General features: G+C 40.6%; 12 protein-coding genes across 12 annotated transcripts; 7 read left to right on the top strand and 5 right to left on the bottom strand.

Moving 5' to 3' along the window:
- Positions 1-52: 52 nt before the first annotated feature.
- PAS_chr3_0431 (Subunit of the Nsp1p-Nup57p-Nup49p-Nic96p subcomplex of the nuclear pore complex (NPC)) lies at positions 53-1,513 on the top strand (the record flags this gene model as incomplete). Its single annotated transcript, XM_002492615.1, has 1 exon — positions 53-1,513. The coding sequence occupies one exon, from the start codon at positions 53-55 to the stop codon at positions 1,511-1,513; it is 1,461 nt and encodes a 486-aa protein (XP_002492660.1).
- Positions 1,514-2,983: 1,470 nt separating this feature from the next.
- On the bottom strand, positions 2,984-3,901 carry PAS_chr3_0429 (Protein required for transport of flavin adenine dinucleotide (FAD); the record flags this gene model as incomplete). Its single annotated transcript, XM_002492614.1, has 1 exon — positions 2,984-3,901. The coding sequence occupies one exon, from the start codon at positions 3,899-3,901 to the stop codon at positions 2,984-2,986; it is 918 nt and encodes a 305-aa protein (XP_002492659.1).
- Positions 3,902-4,213: 312 nt separating this feature from the next.
- Positions 4,214-4,441, bottom strand: PAS_chr3_1190 (uncharacterized protein; the record flags this gene model as incomplete). Its single annotated transcript, XM_002492613.1, has 2 exons — positions 4,214-4,348; positions 4,409-4,441. The coding sequence occupies 2 exons, from the start codon at positions 4,439-4,441 to the stop codon at positions 4,214-4,216; spliced, it is 168 nt and encodes a 55-aa protein (XP_002492658.1).
- A 249-nt stretch (positions 4,442-4,690) lies between these two features.
- Positions 4,691-4,990, top strand: PAS_chr3_0428 (Protein required for cytochrome c oxidase assembly; the record flags this gene model as incomplete). The annotated part of the gene is made up of 1 exon (XM_002492612.1): positions 4,691-4,990. One exon carries the CDS (start codon positions 4,691-4,693, stop codon positions 4,988-4,990), a length of 300 nt encoding a protein of 99 aa, XP_002492657.1.
- Positions 4,991-6,440: 1,450 nt separating this feature from the next.
- PAS_chr3_0427 (Hypothetical protein) lies at positions 6,441-8,039 on the top strand (the record flags this gene model as incomplete). Its single annotated transcript, XM_002492611.1, has 1 exon — positions 6,441-8,039. The coding sequence occupies one exon, from the start codon at positions 6,441-6,443 to the stop codon at positions 8,037-8,039; it is 1,599 nt and encodes a 532-aa protein (XP_002492656.1).
- Positions 8,040-8,199: 160 nt separating this feature from the next.
- PAS_chr3_0426 (Protein involved in homologous recombination in mitochondria and in transcription regulation in nucl) lies at positions 8,200-8,814 on the top strand (the record flags this gene model as incomplete). Its single annotated transcript, XM_002492610.1, has 1 exon — positions 8,200-8,814. One exon carries the CDS (start codon positions 8,200-8,202, stop codon positions 8,812-8,814), a length of 615 nt encoding a protein of 204 aa, XP_002492655.1.
- An 87-nt stretch (positions 8,815-8,901) lies between these two features.
- Positions 8,902-9,960, bottom strand: PAS_chr3_0425 (Sphinganine C4-hydroxylase; the record flags this gene model as incomplete). The annotated part of the gene is made up of 1 exon (XM_002492609.1): positions 8,902-9,960. One exon carries the CDS (start codon positions 9,958-9,960, stop codon positions 8,902-8,904), a length of 1,059 nt encoding a protein of 352 aa, XP_002492654.1.
- Positions 9,961-10,979: 1,019 nt separating this feature from the next.
- Positions 10,980-12,839, top strand: PAS_chr3_1189 (uncharacterized protein; the record flags this gene model as incomplete). The annotated part of the gene is made up of 1 exon (XM_002492608.1): positions 10,980-12,839. The coding sequence occupies one exon, from the start codon at positions 10,980-10,982 to the stop codon at positions 12,837-12,839; it is 1,860 nt and encodes a 619-aa protein (XP_002492653.1).
- A 205-nt stretch (positions 12,840-13,044) lies between these two features.
- On the top strand, positions 13,045-13,533 carry PAS_chr3_0424 (Membrane anchor subunit of succinate dehydrogenase (Sdh1p, Sdh2p, Sdh3p, Sdh4p); the record flags this gene model as incomplete). The annotated part of the gene is made up of 1 exon (XM_002492607.1): positions 13,045-13,533. The coding sequence occupies one exon, from the start codon at positions 13,045-13,047 to the stop codon at positions 13,531-13,533; it is 489 nt and encodes a 162-aa protein (XP_002492652.1).
- A 13-nt stretch (positions 13,534-13,546) lies between these two features.
- Positions 13,547-14,929, bottom strand: PAS_chr3_0423 (Putative membrane protein of unknown function involved in Mn2+ homeostasis; the record flags this gene model as incomplete). The annotated part of the gene is made up of 1 exon (XM_002492606.1): positions 13,547-14,929. One exon carries the CDS (start codon positions 14,927-14,929, stop codon positions 13,547-13,549), a length of 1,383 nt encoding a protein of 460 aa, XP_002492651.1.
- Positions 14,930-15,100: 171 nt separating this feature from the next.
- PAS_chr3_0422 (Hypothetical protein) lies at positions 15,101-16,114 on the bottom strand (the record flags this gene model as incomplete). Its single annotated transcript, XM_002492605.1, has 1 exon — positions 15,101-16,114. The coding sequence occupies one exon, from the start codon at positions 16,112-16,114 to the stop codon at positions 15,101-15,103; it is 1,014 nt and encodes a 337-aa protein (XP_002492650.1).
- Positions 16,115-16,861: 747 nt separating this feature from the next.
- PAS_chr3_0421 (uncharacterized protein) lies at positions 16,862-19,723 on the top strand (the record flags this gene model as incomplete). Its single annotated transcript, XM_002492604.1, has 1 exon — positions 16,862-19,723. One exon carries the CDS (start codon positions 16,862-16,864, stop codon positions 19,721-19,723), a length of 2,862 nt encoding a protein of 953 aa, XP_002492649.1.
- Positions 19,724-19,752: the final 29 nt, after the last annotated feature.

The raw sequence follows: 19,752 nt of genomic DNA, 5'->3' as shown, positions 1-19,752 counted from the left end.
GGAACTTTTGTTTCCCTTGTCAAAACAACGTTCTTTAAAACCTTAAAGTCAAATGTTTGGAAATTCCAACAAGAACCCCGCCAATTCAGGCGGTATGTTTGGAAACGCCTCAGGTAGCAATGTTGGGGCTTTTGGAGGTAGCTCCTCTGGTAACACTGGAGGCTTGTTTGGAGCAAAGCCTGCTACGAATACGAATAACACAGGAGGTTTGTTTGGAAATAATGCTAGTACAAATTCTGGAGGCAATAGCGGAGGATTGTTTGGCAGTACGAACGCTTCAGGTAGTACCAATACAGGCGGTATGTTTGGAAACAATTCTGGTAATACCAACACGAATCAGTCAGGTAGCTTATTTGGCGCCAACACCAACACGGGAAATACTCAATCGCAAGGATTGTTTGGTGGGAATACTGCTAGCAACAGCAATCAATCAGGAGGGTTGTTTGGGGGAAATGCTAGTAATACTCAATCGAAAGGACTCTTTGGAGGTAACACCAACACTAACTCTAACACTCAACAGGGAGGATTATTTGGAGGAAATTCTGGTAACACACAATCAGGAGGGCTATTTGGAACCAATTCAAATAACACACAATCGGGTGGTCTTTTTGGAGGCAGCAATACTGCAAATAGTAATGCCCAAACTGGAGGGGGGTTGTTTGGAAATGCCAATAAACCTGCACAAAGTGGTTTCTCAGGCTCAAATAATCCGAGTGGTAACACTGGAGGTCTTTTTGGGAGCAATAATACGAACGCTAATACAACTACAGGGAGTCTATTTGGAAACAATACTAACAGTAATGCTGGTGGGCTTTTCAATTCAAGTAATAACAATAATAGTTTACTGGGCAACAATGCAGCACCCAACAACCCTAACAATGCTTCTCAACCACAGATAACATCCCTTACGAGAGTCACGGATCTACCAGATGCCTATCAAAAAGAAATAGAACAACTTGATCAGTACATTCAGCAGCAAATGGACATCGCAGAGAGCTTGAAAGACGATCAAGCAAACCACAAAGAACTAATTGAATCAGTTCCAAGAGACATTAACTTCCTGGAAAACAAATATTCTTCTGTTAGTCAGGCCATTCATAATGATTTAAATTTTGTAATGTCTTTCAAGTGCAAGGTGTTAGAGTCATTTAACGACTGGGTAGAAAAGGTCATAAAGCTATACTTGCAACTGACGAACCCAGTTCTGCTCAAGGAGATCACTAATAACGATAAAACTCTGAACATCAAAGAAGCTGAACCACCCAATAGTGCTATACTTCACACTTTTTACGTACACAAAGTCAAAGAAATCCAACAGAATATTCAGAAGTATCATTCAGTTCTACAAGAAATTGAGAATGCAGTTGATGAGCTTGATAAAGTTAGCAGCAATGGCATTGACAACAGTTGGGATCTAATCATTCAGACGCTTAAAGAAGAATTTCGACTTTATTTAGAGCTTGCTAACAACTTAGCTGACGTGCATCACGAGATCAAGCGGATATCAGTGTGATCACACGTTTCACTAGTTGAGCTTGATTAGAATCTCTATATAGTACTTGAATTCAAATGGAGGGAAAATTCGGCATCCCTAATCGCGGAAATTGTGTCTCAAACGTCCTGTTTCGTTCCTTATCTAATCATCTTATCCTCACTACACTAACCAATTTACCCCCCTTGTATCGTATTTATTAATGAGTTTCGAAGAAGTAGACTCCAGCGGGCCCGATATGGGCTCTTGGTCGATGATCCTCAGTGATGAAGACACTGAAAGTAAGTTGAGTTCCGACTCTGAACGAGCTGGTAATGCTCGGGGTCTCCCCTCTAGTAACTTCCCTTTACCCCAAGAAATCCCTCAAAACGATAACAGAGATAATCCGTCCAGTGAGATAGCAAATGATTACCAGTCCCGTGTTCGAAGCTGGCTTAAATCTTTAAGTCAGAATGATCTTCCCAGGGATAAGACCAAGCCTCACAGTTTATGTGTAACAGCCATAGTTTTATTGATGGCGGCCTTAGCGATTAGGTTCCAGTCCGTCGGGACTGATGTTTCGGTACCTTCGCAAGTACCAGTGTTGACTCAGACTGAGTTTATTGTGCTGACCCATTCAGTACATTACACAGAGGTTCTTACATTCCAAGTCACTGAGACAGCAACAGTAACAAAAACACAGACAGAAACCAAAATTGAGACTCAGACAGAAACTGAGGTTGAGACCAGAACCCGTACTTTGATTCAGACCATGACCGATTCTGCCTCAGTGAAACAGGAAGTACTAAGTATACTAAAGGAGCAGTTCGACAATGTTAACTGTGGTGTGGATGTTATCAATCAAAAAATAATATCTGTCGCACGACAGTTGAAACACCCCACCGATGAGATTGCTAAAGAGGTATCCTTATACGGAAATAAGGGCAAGCTGGCTTGTCAACACCTAGCTCATTCGGTTTCAGATACATTCAGCCTGTTAAAGGATAAAGCCGTAGATCAGCAACCAAAAATAATCGCAGTAGGTAAATGGATTCAAAAAGAAACCGTTGATACGATTGACTCTACTTCTGATTCTGTGAGATACTGGTGGAAGTCCAACGAACCTCTAAGGCGGTACTGGGCTAAAGTTGGTGAAGATTTGGGTAGTGACTTGCGGATTCAGTCGGTTAAACTGAGTAATGACCTTTCAAACGGAGTATCTAGGTTATTGGTTGATGTTCCTGAACACTCTAAGAAATTTGGAAAGTGGCTGGAACTTAACTCAAAGAGATCAAAACGCTATTTGACCTCATCCTGGCGAAAGGTTAAAGCTAGTCGCCTGGAACGAATAGCTGATAAGGTCAAAAGCCGCTGGCAGCAGCACAGCTCTAGGTTGCCCAAATGGATATATGCTTCTAATGGCACCCGAATGAGGACTTCTTCTCTCTCTTTTCTAGTCTCCTATCCAGATGTTTGGTATCCTTCCATGCCAACGTGGTTTAGGGTTTATGTTTAATTATTATCGATATTGTTTTTTCTATTCGATGTACCGTTAAGAAGATTTTTCGTGTTTTCGTAAACCGTTAAGGTTATGCAAGTGGCAGGGAGGACCCTCATCATGTTGGGGACTAGCCCTTTATAAAGTCCTGGTACGCCTTCTTTTGTGATAATTTCAATCACCAAATGAGACATGCTCTGCCTATTTTTGAGCAATTCGAAGCCTTGCATTCTTGAGCGTAAGACTTGCAATGGATAGAATGCTACTGTAGCAATAATCTTGGAAATGCCACTGACATAGATGTACTGGTAGGTCGAAAGGACCTTTTGGTTTTCAGGATACAGGCTGTCCTTGAGTGTGTCGTATAACGTGAACTGTAGAGCCCCTTGGGAGACGTTTAATAACGCCGGTGTAAGACCCTTCCAGAATCCTGATATACCTTCTTTCTTGAGTATTTGCGACGCACCTTCCCACAACGAGTTGTAACCCTCGGGGGTAGAATGATGAGTTGCAACCATTCTCGTCTTCAGCACCCATACAGGGTTCGTGAGGATTGAAGTAGACCATCCTGCTAAGAATCCACTCATCAGATACGTTGAGGACGTTGGATTTCTGAAGAACGTTTTATATTCGTTATAACACATAAAGTATAAGGCCCAAGATGCCATATTTCCAACCAAATTTGGAGTGATTCCTCTGTAAAACTCCTTGACTAGCACTTTAGGGTCAAGTTTTCCATTTTTGGTAGATAAATGAACAATATCTTTCACAACGGAACTAATACCCCCTGATAAGGAAGTTTGATGGGAATTCAATTGTAATCTCAACTTGATCAGATCAAGTGGATGATTGACCAAGGTAGAGCAAAGTCCGGCATTAAGTCCCGAAATAATCTCTACGGACTTGATACCGAAGATGGGTTGGTCAAACATGAAGAGGAAACTTTTCAGATCCTCTGGTGTTAGCGAGGGTCGGAGTAGAAATTTGAAGCAAGAGGTTGAAAGAGATGCCTTGAGGCAAGTCTCTCTACGACATGGGAAAAATAAGGATTCTCTGAGCCTAAGAAAGAGCAGGATTCGTCTACGTGGTAATATTGATTGGATAACGGCAAGTATCGAAATAAAAGACTCATATTCACTGGATCCATTCCTATATACAATTAACACTTGTGTTCCTCATACTTAAGCAGATGGTAGAGGAGATAAAAGGCTACAATTATGTTAGTACTCACTGAAACTAAAAGTTCAAACCGGAAAATAAACGTACTTGATTAAAGATGGTCTGTTTGGGGTAGAGATCCATCCAACGTAAAGAACAAATGGAATCCATCCATAGTGAACAACGGTTGTAGTAGTATCCAAGATCTTAACGATTCTCTCCTAAAATACGGTTAGTAGGCGATCTTGTGTATAATGTAGTAGCAATGGATTCTCACATACTTTAGATTCTTCAGACAAAGCTAATCCTGACATAGTTTAATGGTTTGAGTGTTTTGATATGGGATTGGTAAAGAGGAAGATGATCGATGACGATTTTTCACTTTCGAGATTTGCTCGTTGCCTTTCAGTAGCCGGGCGGGCACTGGACGTTTCAATGCTGGGCGGGAGAGCGAACTATTCCAGAGAGTAATTGTTCCAGTCTCACTTGACATAAAGACCAGTTATCTTCACTCATCCACTTTTACGTTAGAAGATTACTAGTCGCCCTTACAGCTCTGTACTATGTCTGCAAATCCTGGAAACAAGCTTTCTTCCTGGAATCCAACACCTCCTCAAAGAGGGGCTTTCCCTTTAGATCATTTTGGGGATTGCACGGAACCAATGAAAAAATACATGGAATGTTTGAAATTGGTAAAAAATGATAATGCTCCAAATTGTCGCCAATTGGCAAAGAAATATTTGGACTGTAGGATGAACAATGAGCTGATGGATAGAGTTCCGTGGGAGGATCTGGGGTTCAATGATGAGCCTAAGAGGAAGGATGCTCCAGTTAAACAAGATGCAGGAACAAAGGAAAATTGAGCGTTTCTATCCAGAGGTGCTTAGGATATAGTAAATAGAGATGTATAAAGACAAACTTGTACAAACCATAATGTTTCATAGTTTATACTAGTATAAAAAAGTAATGGACGAGTTGGGAATCGAACCCAAGACCTCTCCCATGCTAAGGGAGCGCGCTACCAACTACGCCACACGCCCAATTATGATAAAAGATGCATATGTTCTGTTATAACCAAGCTAGTTTACTTCTAAGGATGGTATTTGCAACATAGAATGGTATCTAAATGTTACTAGGAAAGTTTAAAATGCGTTGGAGCTGGACTAGGCACAATTTTGTATTACGATTGCAAATTATGAAGAGAAATCGCTGTGAATTCCAACATCTAGTTGCTAAAGCTTCAAAAGTTTTCCTGTACCTATCGTATTAGCAACAGATTTCAATTTTACTAAATGGTCGTTAATCAAGACGCAAAAGCGAATTGAGAACTGGTAGCATTAGGTTGACAAACATTACACATGCTCGTAGTGCAAATTTCATTATCAGCTTATCAATTATACCTCATCAATGATTTTATATATTAAATCTTAGTTTATTATTCTGGTTTACATGCTAGTCAGAGGATGAAATATGAACTATTGATAACGTTAAACCCTCTATAACTTTTCTCATGTTGGTATCAACTCCAGTAGCGGTCAAACTGATCTTAGACTGAAATTATAAATTCTAGTATTGGTTTTTTAACTAAAGTCTAAATTTCTTCAGTCCTTTTTGAAATACTTTGCATTCAGTTGTATGTTTTCAAGCACAAGAGGATTTTCGTTGCTCAAGCAATTGGCTCTAAACACTAGTACTAGTGTAATTCCATAAGTGACTAGCAATTGGGAACTGCTCATTGAGAAATTGCCAAACAAACACATCCGTGGTTGAAACTTTCAGCAAATATATATTTGACATTTGGGTCTACACCAAATCCACCTCTTCTCTCTATTGGCTGTCAATGACTTGTTAGAAATGTTTGCTAGAGTCCATTTGGAGTAACTTTCAATTCGCCTGTACCGCGATCTAATCTTATCTTATCAACCTAGGTTGAAGACAGCCAGGAGAGAGTGCAATCAAGACTTTTCTTATTCAGGTATCAAATAAGAAAGTCAAGTTTCCCTTAATTCCAACAAGCCTTGTGACCTTTAGGTACACTTTAAAATGCCCATTTGGTCCTGGATGCGTGGCGGATTAATTCTCAGCAAGTTTCACGGTAGGTTGAACGATTCCATCTAATAGCAACGTTCCAATTAATTAACAGACAGAGAGAGCACCTATTCCAATGTCATTGATCGTTCTGGGATGACCCATCTCTCTAGCATTCTGAGGTATAACTTGCCTATCTCAAAACCAATCCACTCATACAATGTGAAGCGCGACCATGAAATGCCTGTACTTCCCTAATCTCATCTCTTATACCTGCAGACACTTATGGAAACAGAACCCAACGACTTACAGCAATTCGGCCAGGAACCCGGCTCGACGGGGGTATCATTCTTTGGTATTATACCTCTTCTTGGATTGGCAACTTTCTATTTTTTCTGGAGTTCCAAAGTGCTCTATCCATTAGTTCCCAAACTCTTTGGCCTAACCCACGTCGATATGAGTAAGTTGAAAACTATCACCACTATTTCTCTGGAGGGTTACTATGACAAGAAAACAGTCTTGCCCAATGAGTATACACCCATGGTATATATTGCTAAACTGGTTTTTAGCATTGTGGTGAGTGCAAGTTTGATGGTCATTTCTTTAGTTCTATTTGAGATTCAAGGCTTCTTTGATCTTGATTCGAAAATAGTTATATGGAAATTTTCACTGCCGCTGCTAGTTTTCTTCCTGATATTTGTTGTTCCAATGTTGTTTGTGTACCATCTTATCAACAATTGGGAACTTCGCCGAGAGTTCAAGTTCAATAGTAACATAAAAGCTGTTCTTTTGATGGCCATCACAGTTATTTGGCTACTTGCCTTGCAATTTTTGAAAAAAGCATTCTTTTGGATAGATGACTCAGGTGAAGGATATCTGGTCAGATTTTTGAACCAACTGGCTTTACTGGGAATCATGTCCTTAGGCGCACTATCTGGAATCATCAGTGTTTCAACCCCCTACAACGCTTACAGAAAAGATCAGCAATACATATCTGTGCTGGATCTCAAGAATAAGGCTAGACAGTTGGAGTCTATTCAAGACCAACTAAATACCAAACTCAGTCGTTTAGAGACTAAACCGAAGGCTTCGAGATTCAGGCTGTTTAGTTTCTCTAGCAACGATAGCAATTACAGCCGCATAGAAGTTGAATCTCTGACATCTATGAGAGACTCACTGAAGCAAGAGCTTCACCAATTGTATGAGAAATATCAGGTTCAGAAAAACAAAGACTCATTTCTAGGAAAGATTGGAATCATGTGGACGAAGGTTTTCTCCATATATTGTGTTTACAAGTTTACCAGCGTACTGTTATACAAAATCCCTGTGAGCTACTACAAGACCTATTCAAGACCAAGCGATGAAGAGCCAAATGTGGCATCTGACGCTTTATCAGCAACATTATCCAAATTGATAGTTTCCTTGAATATTTCGTCTTTTCAGCCAGATGAAAAGGAATTGACTAACCAAATAACGTTTCTGCTATCATTGGGCTTATTTGCATCGTCGATTTCCAGTCTTCATTCAACTTTTCATTCGATCAAAAAAGCTCTCCCCTCACATTTATCGGTTTCAGTTTCTTCACCAGATTCTACAAACAACAAGTCGGTTTTTCGAAGTTTATTTATCTCGGAAACACTAGGTATCTACACAATATCTACGTTAGTACTATTGAAAACTAACATTCCTGAATCACTCTCCAAAAGCTTCGTTTCATTTTTGGGCAAATCCTCTTATTTTAATGGAGCTCGCGTGGATTTTCTTTTCGATAAGGTTTTTGCAACAAGCTGTACGGTTTCACTAGTCATACTACTTCTTTCCTCCTTCTTTGGCAACGAGGATGAAATATATGATGAAGAAATCTTGTTGGAGAAGGAGCTTTAAATAATCGAGATAAACCCAATGTGGATATAAAATGGCAGCTTTCTTCTTCCCTCTCCGTTCGAATTGTCCATCCACACACCACCACAAATCACTTCCCTTCAACGAAAATTTGTTGAAACAGACCTCTACACGAGTCATCCGCAACTGGAACCCAGCAATAATGTCAACTAAGCTGCGTTCGGCCAAGTGGATTCAAAAGAACGGATTCGCTCCACAAGTTTTTCTTTTTCGAAACATTGAAACCAACCAGGTGTTATACTCTCAACTTCCTCATATCTCCAACTACCAAATCAAGCAACAATTCTGGAGACCCAACTGGCAAGACCGTAAACCACAGAAGAGACGTGACATTTGGAGATGTATGGCCGTAGCAGATTTTCACAATTATGACAATGCTCTCAAGGCTTACCATGCTTTGGTAGAACTTAGATATCTTAGACAAGTTACTAAGAAAGAGGAGGCAATGGCCATGAGAAGAAGGAACAAAGATGGTAATATCTGGTTCAGCGCCCAATTTAGACCCGTACATTCACAAGAAGCTGTTGCCGATCTCTCCACAGTGATAGATGAGTTTAACATGCCCTCAAAGATATATTGGGAAAGTTTGTGGAGACGAGGTGATGAAAAGTATTGGAATAAAGATCTGACAACCCATGAAGAGATGGATTTGAGAGATCCTAGGTTCCGTACTGTTGTCCTAAACGATATAAAGGAGAAGTCGAAGGCAGAGATTGGCCTGAACCAAGCACGAGCGGCAACATCAAAGCTACAATAGAAACTGTAAATAGAGAAAAATATTAAATATTAGTGGTTAAAACAAAAATCATTCATTTTCCATACAATACATGATTACTATATTAAATTACTGTTCTTTCTTTTGGTGATCCGGTTCATCTTCACTGTCGCTGTAGCGTTCAACCTTGGAGTGTTGCTGTTGTTGTTTTTGAATGCGTGATTTCTGTCTAGAGGCCAAGAACTCTTTGTACCTTTCCAGAGTGATCTTCTGTTGAGACTGCTTATATTGGTCGACCCCATGGAATGTTGTACCAAAAAACTTGTCCCAAAAGGTGAAAAATGGTTGAGAAAAATTAGATTTGATTCCAAAATGTTGGTGATGGATATCGTGATAAATGGAGTCATTAGGGAATATGATTTGGAAAATGTCAAAAGGCAAAGAGTATCCACAGTGGTCATCCACAGTTTTAAGAGTAGAAAAACCATATAGAACCATGGACTCCCTGGGAGTTAGTCCTGTGAATATGGCAGCTAGGCCTGCCCCAACAGTGTCCAAGAGAAATCCTTCAAATGGGTCATTGAAAAGGGCTCCAAAAGCGTACGGGACATACAGCTTGTGATGACGAGAATGAAACTTTCGGTATAAAGTTTTATTCACATGCATTAAACGATGCAAAAAAAATTGCCATGTATCGATGATAACGAAAGCAATGATAATTTTTGTAGCAGATAAACCATACCAATAACCATAATATACAAAAAGGTTTGCTATCGTGTCATTCCATTTGAAAAAAGGCGGCAGTCTCTGTTTCAAGTACCACATTTCTCTTTGTTCGTATCCCGTAGTGGGGACAGGGTCCAACTTGTAAAAAACTAAACCGACTAACGTTTGAATAATGTGTTGTACAATGACGTCTTGGATTACCACCCTTAGCGTGACTTTGTTACGTTGAAGAACTTCTTCAGACGGATGAATTCGGTATTTCTCTGCCAACTCGTAAGTGTCCACAATATGAAAGAAAGTTGAATAGCTCCAGTACAATACGATCGGAACACAGAGACTTAAGATGCCGTCAGGAACGCCTTGAATCAAGTCAGGCCGCCTGATCACAACCGAAGTTGGAGGGTATGGCTGGTTGAGAAATCCGGTCGTGTTTTTGGGGATATACTGACTGAACTTGTCCATCGTTGGTGGTTGGTTGTGATAAGGTGATGAGATGGGGGAACTAGTGGTTAGAAAAACAAAACCTCCTGTTTTCCTATAAAAAGAAACTCTACTTGATTACGTAATAAAATTACAAGTAAGAAGTCAGGATACTTTGTGAAGTAGAAACAATGGATAGGAAAAACAGGCAAGAATAAGGAAAATCTGGGTGCGTGCAGCCCGAGAGGATAGAATGTGCAACACCTGCACACTAAACCTCAAACAGTGATTTTCCAGACGCCTAGACGCATAAACTGTAGTCTAGCAAACATTTATCGACATTCCTGCAGTTATCTTGAAATTTAAAGAGAAGCTACAGCTGCCTACGATTGCCTGGCTATATACGTTACAGCACACCAGGAATGCGTACTACTTATCGTGTGTATCCCTTAGCTCCCCTCGTACAACCTGAATCGAACTTCAAAACTTTACTATGACCAGAGCAACCTTCGAATTCTTTCTCGCTGCTCGTTTATTTGGGTCAACGTGACAGTAACAACTTCCACCATCACGGTATCTGGCCCGCCGATGGCCTACCGAAGGTAATCATAACCGCATTGTCTCCAGACAATTAGTCCACGCTAATTCCATTAAAAGTATCAGCCGAGTTTTCTCAACCGTTGGAGCATAATTTGTGGGGTTTTTGTCCTACGGTAACCTCTAGCACCTAGGTGAAGTAAATTTCTTTAAGTGAACTCCGAAGCTTTGAATTAACGAGACTGACATATTACATCCCTCATCACCCTACGCCTTGACAAGTCGGCTTTTTTATATCACTATATTGTTCCGGTGGGTTCCGAAAGCCGGACCGTCGCGTCTATTCTTTCTAGGGAACGAATAAGCTGGTGGCAGATCTCTGCTACTTTGTAGCTGTTACCCAGTAAATAATCGCATCAAGCCTTATGCCTCGCGCCCATTAAGCCTTTTCTCTCTATCAGTCCTCAACTCCATCCCTCTACATTCGTTATCAAAACTACCCACCTCTCCCTAAGGTTTACTGGATGAGCACGATAGGAAGCACACGGAATTTTTCATCAGTATCCCTACAAAGTCTCCCTGAGGAAGGGTTCAACGAACTCTCCTTGGAGGACGACAAGGTGTTTATGGAAGATAAACGGGGAGCCAAGCACACTAAGCATCCTTCTCCGTCAAGTCTGCTGAATGGACGTTCGAAGAGTTATACCAGCGTCAGAAGGCTGGGCTCCAATACACAGATAAATAGTGGACTAGGAATTAAGGTACGGCGTCCTGATGTTACCGGTACTTTGAAGAGAAGTACATCTGGTGTCGAAAGTGAAGATTCAGAATGCTCTCGGTCGAATACTTCCATCGACACAGCTTCATTAACCATGACCACCTTAGCTTCAAATGATCCACCACCTTTGGCCAACAGGCCTTTCTACTCCAGAGTGGCTCACTCAACTCCAGTATTAGTTACTATGAAGTCGAAACCTAAACCAAAACCAGTGTCAAGGAGGAAGTCACAAATGGAAGCCGAAAAGATCCCAGTCAGTTTTTCTGATGATGAAATTCCTGATGATCAACTCATGTACAATGTTCCTGTGACCAATGGATGCGCTCTTTCTTTCTATGGATCAAACAATATGCCAGCAAAAATAGTTAAGCTGGCTTTACAAAGCGTAGACGATCTTCAAAGTATGCCTCCGTCTCCTCTCCCAGGAAGATTAGAACAATTCAGCGATGGAAGCGAACCTTCCACACCCACAATAGAGAATTATGAAAGGAAGTTTCATGCCCTGTCTCCGGAAGCCAAGAATTTAACTAAATTTTATGAGAATAGTTCTACGAATTTTGTTCAAAATGAGCTTTTGAAGAGAAAAGAATACAACAAGCTAAAACTCCCAAGCGGAAGCGAAACTGTGGAAGATGCAGGATTAGAGAAGCTAGACCTTATATCTAAAGAAAAGCTGGATACATTGTGCAAAACTAGGCCGTTATGGTTACCGCCCAAGAGTTTCAAAGAGGCCAAGAGGCATGAGAAGCAGGCCTCTGCCATGCTTGATTCTGCTGCAAGAAAGCAAAAAAGGATGGTTTCTATCAGGCGCCAAAGTGAGCGTGATTTATTAATATGGAAGGAGAGATTACCGTATATACTCAGTCACGAAACATGGAAATCAAGTTACAAGAATGAAGTGGTCAAAAACACATGGAAATTCCCCATACAGGATGAATTGAAAAGTCAAGTCTGGATAAAGTTTTTGACGGACATGAAAGGAGATAAAGTGGTGCCTGAAAAATATCAAGAGTATGATGACTTAATCAAGATGGACCATTTGATATTGAAGAAACTTCCAAAGGATATTTCTGAGGAATCTATGAAGAGGTTAAATCAGATTCTTACAGCAAGATCGAAAAGTAATCAAGATCTGAAAAATGGTGATGAAACTATAATTGCTACTATTTTCCTTCTACCTGGATTTTCCAATAATGACGTATTTGAGATAATGAGACTTCTTAATGCAAATCTCCGTAGCGGGGCGTTTGTCAGCAAGTTTGACAGAAAGGTTTCCAAGATAGTTTCTTTCATTAAACACCGAGTTGCCAAGGATCAATATACAACATTTAAGACGCAATCTTCTGAAGTGTTAAACTTCCAGTTTATATTCAACGAATTACTTTTGAATCATTTTTCCAAGGATGACATGATTCGAATCTTGGAGTTATTTATTTTGACAGAGGATTATCGATTGCTTTACGCATTATTTATCACAGTTTATTTGCACTATCATTATGGTTTTAGCCAAATCTCTGATTTGCTATCTAAAGAGAATCAAAATTTCACGATTGAAGTGGACTCTAAATTTTGGGAACGGTTGTATTATTATTATTCAAAGGTTTGACATATTGAACATTCCTTTTTCTGTCGGTGGAACAGCACAAATTTCAAGGATGTATAGTATTTAAGTAGGTCAACAATACACCATTGACAGTATTGTTATACTCTTCCCTCTGTAGGAATTCATCTATTACATAAGCGCCAACACCATCACTCCACGAAATGCGCAGGAAAAAAAAAGCTTACTCGCTTCCTGCTTCCTACCCCAAATGCTCAGATTGAACCCAATTTTAACTCGCAGAAGCCTATTCAGACCACAAGTGTTTTCAAGGTGCATCTCGTTGAAGCCAGATTTCTCAAAGCTAAAGTTGAAGGAGCAACCTCCCGGTTACGTAGTTGGAACAGTCAATGACGCATATGTTCCTCCAGAACCTGACCATTTCCACGGTGGTTACCATTGGACCTATGAAAAAATCATCACAATTGCAATGATTCCTTTATTTATAACACCTTTTGCTGCAGGAGCGGAGTATCCTCTGGTTGACTCCATATTCAGCGTGCTGCTTGTGTTCCATTGCAGAGCAGGATTCGAGTCTTGTATCATTGACTATATCCCGAAGCGAGTGTACGGAGTTTGGCACAAGATGGCCTTGTACTTGTTGGATGCTGCTACAGGTCTTAGTTTGTATGGTGTTTACGTTTTGGAAACGGAAAATAATGGTATATTTGATTTGATTCAGAAATTGTGGGGTGCTTAATGAAACCAGTTCTTTAGATACCTACCATATTAATGTACAAGATTGCAACACATAAAGACATGATAGCACACTTTTTAATGAATACTCCAAAGTTTAGCTTGGTAAACAGTGAACTGCCAATCGGAGCTCTAGTGTGGTGTTTAAGGTTCCACCAGCTTGTGGCAAAATTATTAGACGCAGGAGTTTCTTGATCAGCCTGGCCCACAAGTATTGTCGTAGCAGGTCCAAAATTGTCGACTTCTATGCCCTTCACATAATTTGCCAATTTGTTTCTGATTGACCTATTAGCTAATGGTTGGTATCTTCGTCCTCTAATGTGAGTGTTATTCCAGAAGAATATGATAACGACAGTAAGAGCGGCAAGTAGAACATAAGTTATCACTTCTCTGTATGGTCTTTCAAGATGACATATGGAGAAATAAAGCTTCTCGTTTTGTAGTGTTAGTAGTTCGACTGCAGGTCTTTGAATACCCATGGCCATAGATATGGATTTCACGGTGATTTCCTTCGCAATATATGATGTTTCATTGACGTGATACTCGTGGTTGTATTCGCAGTAGTCATGGTCATCTCCCGTCAGTATTAAATCTGGCTTGAAAGAAGCTAAAATCTCTTCAGAAAGTTCATTGTCTAATACGGTTTGATATTGATAACCTTGAGTAAGAGGAAATTTACCACCTTCACGCATAGGACCGCAATCAATATCTGGATTCCTGAATAGTGGAACATGTGTAAGTAAGATCCTAGGTTTGTCCTTCCGTCTGTTTTTGAATTCTTGCATGAAGCGGCTTGAAGGTCCATAAATAGATTCATCATTAGTGTTCGACAGTGATAGTGAGTCCAAGAATATGAATTCATGATTACCTCTTGTGATTACAGTGTTTGATTCCCCAAAATGCATATTGAACCTCCCGACAGCGTGTTTCTTCACGCCGTTGGCCCAACCTACGTCGTGGTTTCCTGGAACATTTGTCAACATCTCATAAGAGTCTGAGTCAGGGAAAATATTTTTGAACCTGGAATACTCTCTTTCGTAATAGTTATCCTCTGATGATCTCCCATTGTCCATCAGATCACCAACAAACATTACAGAATCTGGATGCAACGTGCTTATTAAATGCCTGAAATTTCGTGTTAAATATGTGTCCACGGTATGCTTTGATAGACCCAGCAATATCTTGTTCCTGCCGGGGTAGGTATGATTGTCAATCAATTGGGGATCCGCTATCATCAGAACCGTGAAAGTTGTGGAATTTGATTGATGGAACGAACATTGCTCTATTACCTTTCTCGGTATATAAGTTTGATGAAACCAAAATACAGCACACCACGCGAGCAGTAGCAACATGACATCTACATTGCGTAAGGTTGAAGACGCCCGTGTCCTTAGTCCCATGATCCAAAAAGTGGCAGAGAGTTGACAGGAGAGAAGAGCGCGTGCGAAAAATCTAAAGTTTCAGTTGAGTCTACTAGGGAAGGCTAAACCTAGCAGTGGCCCTTGGTTTACCTCTACTGAACTATCCCCTAATTAATAAACAAAAATAAATAGTTTTACAGATCCATTGTTCTAATACCATCCGTAGGTGGCTGCCAATCTCTTCAATAGATGTTCTTTGGCGGTGATTGCCTTTGATTGAGCTCCAGCTCCTCTACCGTTGACAGCTCTAATGAAAGGTGAAGGAACTGGTTCCAACAAGGTATCATCGGCTGGATGAGAAAAAAAGACAATAGAGTACCTAGATTTCCCCTCCCTTACAGATTCTTCAGGAAACTTGACACGATGAACAGTAGACTTTAAGAGTCCGTTCGTCCAATAACTCAATTGGTCCCCAATGTTGACAATTATAGGTGCAGCAGCTCCTTTTTCTTTGAACTGGGCAGAGGCATCCACGAATGGCACAGGGGTCCATTTTTTTGTTAAGGGCGAGTGAATCTCAAGACCGGCCTGTCCATCCTGCTGAAAAAGAAGTGTTACTCCCCCGTAATCGGTGTGGGCTCCTGCTCTGATGGTCTCTTCCGGGTTGAGAGACTTAGGGGATGGATAATGCAAGAGTCTGAATGTTGTCCCACTTGGATCAGTCAATTTATGACGTTGAACAAACCAATCTGCGCCACCAGCTTCTTTATCTATTTCAAGACCTATGGCGAATAAAGTCAGCAGTTTGTGAACCAATAAAGAATGCTTCTTGATCACAGATTGGACAACTTTAGCATGTTCTGAATTTTGAAAGTACTCAGGAGTAGAGCCATTCCATGTGCCCTCTAGAAGGTTCAGGTTACTGAAATTGTAACCTTCTTTAGGGTCGCCTTGGGGTTTATCAGGGTTAGACTCATCCAAGTTCTCTCCGCCAAAAGTGGTATAGCCATGGTTGTCATTGGCAGGAATAGTGTATTTCTTTTTCTCTTCCAGTGGTTCTTCGAAGAAACCTTTGGAGACTTTGAAAAGCTCAGCCACTTCTTCTTGAGAGAACCCATGGCCCTCTAACATTAGGAACCCTTGAGAACCAGCAGCACTCACAACCTCTCTGGCAGTAGGGATGTCTATGTTTGAAATATCAATAATCTGAAGAGGATTTTCCATTGTTGTTAATTGTGTTAGAATAGGAGTGGCTGTGAAATGATTATGGCTATTTCAATCGGTGTTTCCAGCCAATTTTATACATGAATTCCCCCAGTTTCTAGATAAGTTCACCTTAAATGAGTGACTTCGCGGACTAATAAAAAGAGAGGGCATACATATCGGATCCAATGCAGCTATTCATGGGCCTAAAAACTCATCCAAAAACGAATTGACTTGGAATAGCTAATGTCTTTGCCTTAACTGTGGATGTGACCTCTGAAAACAAGCTATCGTTCTCAAAATCATCATGATTTGTTCTTGCTGAACCAGCCGCGGGTTTTCCTCGGACCCATAACGAGTCACAGTGACACCTCTAGATCAGAGATAAAGATACGATGGATAAGGAAAAGAAATAAAAAGAAATTAGAGGACCATAAAACTCCCCCGAACCACTCTGAACCAACCTCATGGTAGTCTCCCCCACATATCTAAATTTAGAAAGACCAGACTTCAACTATATCTATCCTTCGTTCAACCAACATCAAACATCCAAATCCAACCACGTCCCCCATGGTTGTCTGTAGTGCACAACCCATTATTTCTAGGCAGGTCTTGTCGCGGGCTACGCGGTTCCCAAGCCTCTTCCCTCTTACAATATAGTAAAACGATACCAAAACAGAGTCTCTAGTTAAAGGGAAGCACTCCCCCGCCCACATTGTCATACTTGGAATCAATATTCATTTTTTCCAATCTTCTTTATAAACTACAATGGAAGCATTGGATATCAGATCCAAGTCCTACTTCATAAAATGGGTAGAAGCTCCCGCCAAAAGTGTCTTGCACTGGGAGATAAAACCCTTGAAGAAAAGCATTGACTTTGGAATTTATTCTTGCAAAAAAGGCGAATCTTCTCATGAGACTAAGAACAACTCAGCTTCCTCATTCAACACGGAATCTCCCAGTTTCAGAGCTTCAATACCTCCCATCATTGATGAAGGTGACCAGTTCAATCTGTCTTCTGGTAGCGCTGTGCTACCATTGGAAAGAAACCCTTCACTGAAGGAGTCTTCTAACGCTACGGGAACCGGAAGGCGTCGGTCAGATTCCAATATTTCAGCAATTTCATCCACTAATTCCTTATCACTTGAGCAGAGACTCAAACAGTCTAATTTAAAGAAAGAACAATGGGTTGGCAAATGCCAAGGTAATGAGCTGATTCAAGGAACCTTCCAAGTACAGGATAGCTGTCTGCTAGCTTTCGTCTTTGATAACACTTTTAGTAAGACTACTGCAAAGAAGGTATTTTTCAACCAATACGTGGAAGATCCAAGCATGCCTAAAAAGGATCTTGATAGCACGATCTACAGGAATAATAACAAAACTAACTCCACTTTATCGCTTAAGAAAATTGACACTTCGTCATCTACAGGTGTGAGATTTGACCTACCAAATGACCACGATAAGAAGATTGACAATTCTACGGTTTTGCATGTCAAAGGTGGTAGATATCTGCAGGGGTTCCTTCTCAAGAAATCTCGTAAAGGTCGACAGAAATCGTTTCATAAGCGGTTTTTCGTTTTGAACTTCAAGTATGGCATTCTCAACTATTTTGCTAATGACAATTCCAAACAAGTCAGAGGAAACATGTTGATTAGATCTGCTGCTATATTTGCTGACGAGAAAACTAAGGTTATAATTTTAGATTCGGGTTTAGAACTCTGGGTTCTGAAATCGTCTAATGAGAACGACTGGAGTACGTGGATTCAAGCATTCAACTTTTTGAAAGGAAGTTCAAGTTTGAACGAAGAAGCAAAGCCACAAATCACGAGAGTCAACACACTTGATAGTACCTTACCATCGTTTGTCGATCGTGATATTTTCCTGAAGATCCATGACAACATCTCCGCTCTACGTTCGAAATCTTCAAACCTGGTGTCTGTGCTTGACGACCAGCAAACCACACAAGATTCTATCAGATCAAGCAACAGAAAAAGCTCATTTTGGAAAAAGTTTAAAAGAGAAAAGGATGACGTAAATGGAGATCAACTGAGCATGTCATCTTTTACATCCGACCCTTTATCTTTAGCCAAAGATATAAAATCCAGAATTGATACCTTGATGTCTTTCATGGATAATGCCAAAAACCTGCAATCCTCGCAGCAAATTTCAAGATCAAACACAGTAACCACAGGTGGAGCTTCCATATTCTCCCAAGAATTTTATGATGCTCAGGAATACCTCCAAGAAATTACTGGAGAAGTTGTGTTCCTGAATGAGCAAAACGATACCACAATCTCTACGAATGGACATGGACACGGTGCTCTTCCACTAAAAAATATTGAAGAAATAGCTACGGATTCTTCTGATTACTCTTCTTTGGAGGAGACAGAGGAGTCCCTATCCTCAGAGTCATCAACTGAACGAGAACTTGTTAAATCGATCATGTCCCAACAGGACAATTTAGAGATCAACGATTTGTATCCCCTGGGAGAGACCGAGAATGTGACTAGACGGACAGATATACCAGAGAGCGCTAGCACTCCTCCAAGTATTCTATCTTTTATTAGAAAGAATGTTGGTAAGGACCTGTCCAACGTTGCAATGCCCGTGACAGCTAATGAACCATTGTCCATGTTGCAAAAGTACAGCGAGTTTGTGGAATACTGTGACCTGATAAATGACGCTTTAGATTCTGACAAAGCTTCAGGTTCACGTTTAATGAAAATTGCTGCATTTGCTACAAGCTATTTCAGTTCACTGAGGGTAAAGGAAAGAAACAGTAGAAAACCTTTCAATCCGATGTTAGGCGAGACTTTTGAACTAGTGAGGGAGGATCTTGGAATTAGACTCATCAGTGAAAAAGTGGTTCATAGACCTGTTATTTTGGCCATCAATGTTGATAGCAAGCGGTGGAATTTGAATTACTCACCTTCTCCATCGCAAAAGATATGGGGTAAGAATGCTGAGGTAACTGTTGAAGGTGTTGCAAGACTTACTGACCGCACAACCGGAGATGTTTATCATTGGTCTCTACCTAACTGTCTTCTCAAGAATTTGATAGCCGGTGAAAAGTACATGGAGCCAACCGGATCCATGACTGTGAAATGTTCAGATGGTCACAAGGCCGTTGTAGCATTTAAGTCAGGAGGTGTTTTTTCCGGGAGGTCTGAGCAGTTGAGTATCACCTTGACTGATTCCAAGAATAACATAGTTGGGCCCAAGGCTACCGGAACATGGACGGAATCCATTTCATGGAATGGGGTAAATATCTGGAAGGTAGGTCCCCTAGTTCCATCCCCAAACTTGAAGTTTGGGTTCACACAATTTGCTGCATGTTTAAACGAGATTACTAGTCTCGAGGAAGGAAAAATTCCGCCTACAGATTCTAGATACAGACCTGATCTTCGAATGTATGAAAACGGGGACGTTGATGGTGCTGAAGATAAAAAAATCGAACTTGAAGAGTTCCAAAGAGCCCGTAGAAAGGCGAATGAAATTGCCAACGAGGAACATCAACCTAGCTTCTTTCACAAAGGTAAAGATGACTGCTGGATCCCTATACAGGGAGAGAACAATTACTGGGAAAGAAGGAAGAGGTCCGATTGGGACGATGTTTTGAAATTGTGGTGATTGAATTTATATTCTAGATTCTATTTTTG

Source organism: Komagataella phaffii, chromosome 3 (assembly GCF_000027005.1).
Source record: "Komagataella phaffii GS115 chromosome 3, complete sequence".
NCBI lineage: Eukaryota > Fungi > Ascomycota > Pichiomycetes > Pichiales > Pichiaceae > Komagataella > Komagataella phaffii.
The sequence above is the reverse complement of the archived record's forward strand: the minus strand, read 5'-3'. Positions and strand labels throughout refer to the sequence as shown.